The sequence below is a fragment of the Neoarthrinium moseri genome, assembly GCF_022829205.1.
Source record: "Neoarthrinium moseri strain CBS 164.80 chromosome Unknown scaffold80_Wmoseri_CBS_16480, whole genome shotgun sequence".
NCBI lineage: Eukaryota > Fungi > Ascomycota > Sordariomycetes > Amphisphaeriales > Apiosporaceae > Neoarthrinium > Neoarthrinium moseri.
Window position 1 is genome coordinate 154,920 of NW_026055194.1, and position 2,726 is coordinate 157,645.

At 49.3% G+C, this 2,726-nt stretch overlaps 2 protein-coding genes across 2 annotated transcripts; one reads left to right on the top strand and one right to left on the bottom strand.

The window, feature by feature from the left end:
* Positions 1-238: 238 nt before the first annotated feature.
* JN550_012177 (uncharacterized protein) lies at positions 239-613 on the top strand (the record flags this gene model as incomplete). Its single annotated transcript, XM_049310625.1, has 1 exon — positions 239-613. The coding sequence occupies one exon, from the start codon at positions 239-241 to the stop codon at positions 611-613; it is 375 nt and encodes a 124-aa protein (XP_049165898.1).
* Positions 614-1,081: 468 nt separating this feature from the next.
* On the bottom strand, positions 1,082-1,887 carry JN550_012178 (uncharacterized protein; the record flags this gene model as incomplete). Its single annotated transcript, XM_049310626.1, has 3 exons — positions 1,082-1,125; positions 1,173-1,407; positions 1,477-1,887. 3 exons carry the CDS (start codon positions 1,885-1,887, stop codon positions 1,082-1,084), a joined length of 690 nt encoding a protein of 229 aa, XP_049165899.1.
* Positions 1,888-2,726: the final 839 nt, after the last annotated feature.

The following is a 2,726-nucleotide window of genomic DNA, read 5'->3' on the forward strand; positions in this document are numbered from 1 at the left end:
ACACACCAATGTTCTGAGTACCTGTGGCTTATCAACCGAACACCGCCACAGATGGGGAAGCGCCACTTGATTTAGTCAGCTTCGCGAAGCACCTCGTCCCCGATCGAATGTCGACTGGTGGGTACATATTTGACGCAGCAGGTCACATCAGCTCTCTGCGGTGCGAAGATTGGTGCCCTTTTCCCTCACGTCCTCAAGGTCAATCGCTGTATCGACGTTTCCACCACACTCAGCGCCCATGGCAGACAAAGTGCACCACCCGTCCTCCCTGCCGGAGTTGCAGGCCCTGATGTCCAGCACGACGTACGTGGCTGTGGACTTCTTCGCCGACTGGTGCCCACCTTGCAAGCAGATCGCCCCGATTTGGACCAAGCTGGCAGAGCAACACACCGTCCCCGGCCAGCTGGCCTTTGCGAAAGTGAACGTGGACCACGCACAGGATGTTGCCCGCGCATACCGCGTCACGGCCATGCCCACATTCATGTTCTTCAAGGAAGGGAAGCAGGTCGCCGTCCACGGTCAGGCCATGATCCAAGGCGCGGATCCTAGGGCGATCATGGCGGCTGCGGAGAAGCTGAACGGGTTGGCGAAGAAGCGGGCTGCAGAGGCTTGATTGGCATGAGTGCTTCGAGTCATAGTTTGGCAGGCCGTGAAGTACCATCCACCTCGCCCACGCGTCCTATTGGGAGCTGAGTACAAAGAATACTCTCACTGATAGGAGTGGAGACATGCAAATAGAATTCGAGCGGATTTGCTGTATAGTTGGGGATGTTGGGTGAAGTTAAGGGACCGGGCTTTCGGTGGATGTAGGATTACAGATATCGACGTCAAAGGGCAGCGGGCGACATCACTCACCGTGAGCATGAGAATGGTGCCATATGATAATGTTTAAATATCAGGTTGCAGATGAGCGATCTCACCTAAACTTTCCTTCACTTGACATCTAAGTGTAGGCGATTATGAATGTCACTTTGCGCTCCGCAAGTTTCTCTAGCAATACTTTGACTAGTATGTCACGAAGATGAACAGAGTTCTGTGTAACTTACCTTCATATATTTTGATTAGTCTTCTTTGTTCTATTTTACCCGGCGTCTCCGTTATTGAAGCTTCGTTCCAAGGTACGAACTCAGGTAATTGTCATGTTAGCCTCCAAATTACCACTGCCTACTTACCTTCCGCTTTGCCCCGTCCCTGAAATACAACTACATCGTCATATTCAGCCAATTCATCTTCGGTACCAGCTTGTAAGTCGTCGCCAGGCGTAGTTGCCATGGCTTGTGTCTCATTTCCTGGGTCGTCAAGTGAAGCAAACTCTGTTTTGAACTCAATGATCATATAGAGAAGCGTGTCATCCAGGTAACCACCATGGGAGATATACACGATCCGGTCAATCTCCCTCCCTAGATGCTGTGCCAGGTTAGCTCCACTCCTCACGAAGAGATTTGAATCATTCCATGTCGCCGATGCAGGTGTTACCTCGACCTGTGCAGCTTGCTGGAAATCCTGACCTTGGCTAAGAAACTCTTTGACGATAGCATACCGAACGGACTCGTTGAGGATGCAATATAGGCCAACGTACTGAAGCGTATCCAGGTTGCCACCTGCGGCTCGATAGGTGTCGATAATCATCTGATTGAGTCGCATCTCCGTATAGCGTCTATACGGCGGGTCCTCCTCAGTGATATTAGCGTCTACTACGACGTAGGCTTGATGAGCGACGGCAGTACCATATGTAAGTACCACATGGTTATCTTGTCGCTTGACCCGTTGGCTTGTCCACGTGCAGTCATCGCCCACAAAGGGCTCCATAAAAGCGTAGACAGTGCTATGTGTAGGACAGGACGCCCGAGTAAGCATAAAGTCTTGGATCGTTTGATGGTCCGACATTCTCAGGTTCGGTGCACTTACTGGGAACTGAGGCGAGTATCCCCTTCAGCAACATCAAAACGTCAGAACCCTGGTACTCAGTGACGATAGTTATAGTAGTCCAAGTCAGGCACCGCGCTAAGGATTTCCGGTTATACAAAGCCATTGATAACTAAAAGAACCCACATCGATTGTCCCAATAATGATAATGAAAAGCAGATGTTACTAAACAAAAGGATTATAATGCCTTTAGAGAATGATCCGTTCCAAGCTGGAAAAAGCTTGTTGCACATATTCTTGAAGTCACCACGGAGATATGTTTCATTGTAGATTGACTATCCCTGCGACAATCGTGGTGTAATGAGGCACATGATTTAACATCCTTTTCTTTCGAGGCCCCTCGCCGGGACTCGAGTTCAGTCACTCGTTGGCAAGATGCCGCAGGCGACTTGCCGCTGCTTATATGGATTCGGTTAGCCCTTTTCCCTAATTCGGCCTGGCAATGGATAGTGACGATCCTCTGATGTTCAAATGTTCTTTTCATATAGACATATACACATGTGATTCCATAGCTCTGTTCTGCTTTGGAAGCAAACTGGATCAAGGGTTATGCGGCTTTAGAGACGGGGGCGTGGTCTATCTTCCCAGGATGGAAAAATCTTGGTCTATTTGGAGGTTTATGCTTTGTATTGAGATAGTGCGATAAAGAAATATCGGAGTGGTTCGACAAGCTATTCGTTGTGTAATGTGAGTCTTACACCTGACCGGAACTCGGAAATTCCTTCGGGAGGATGCACCGAGATCCAAATCCGGTATAGCCAAGATTGTTAGCATATTATCATCGCTCAGCTTAAGGGGGG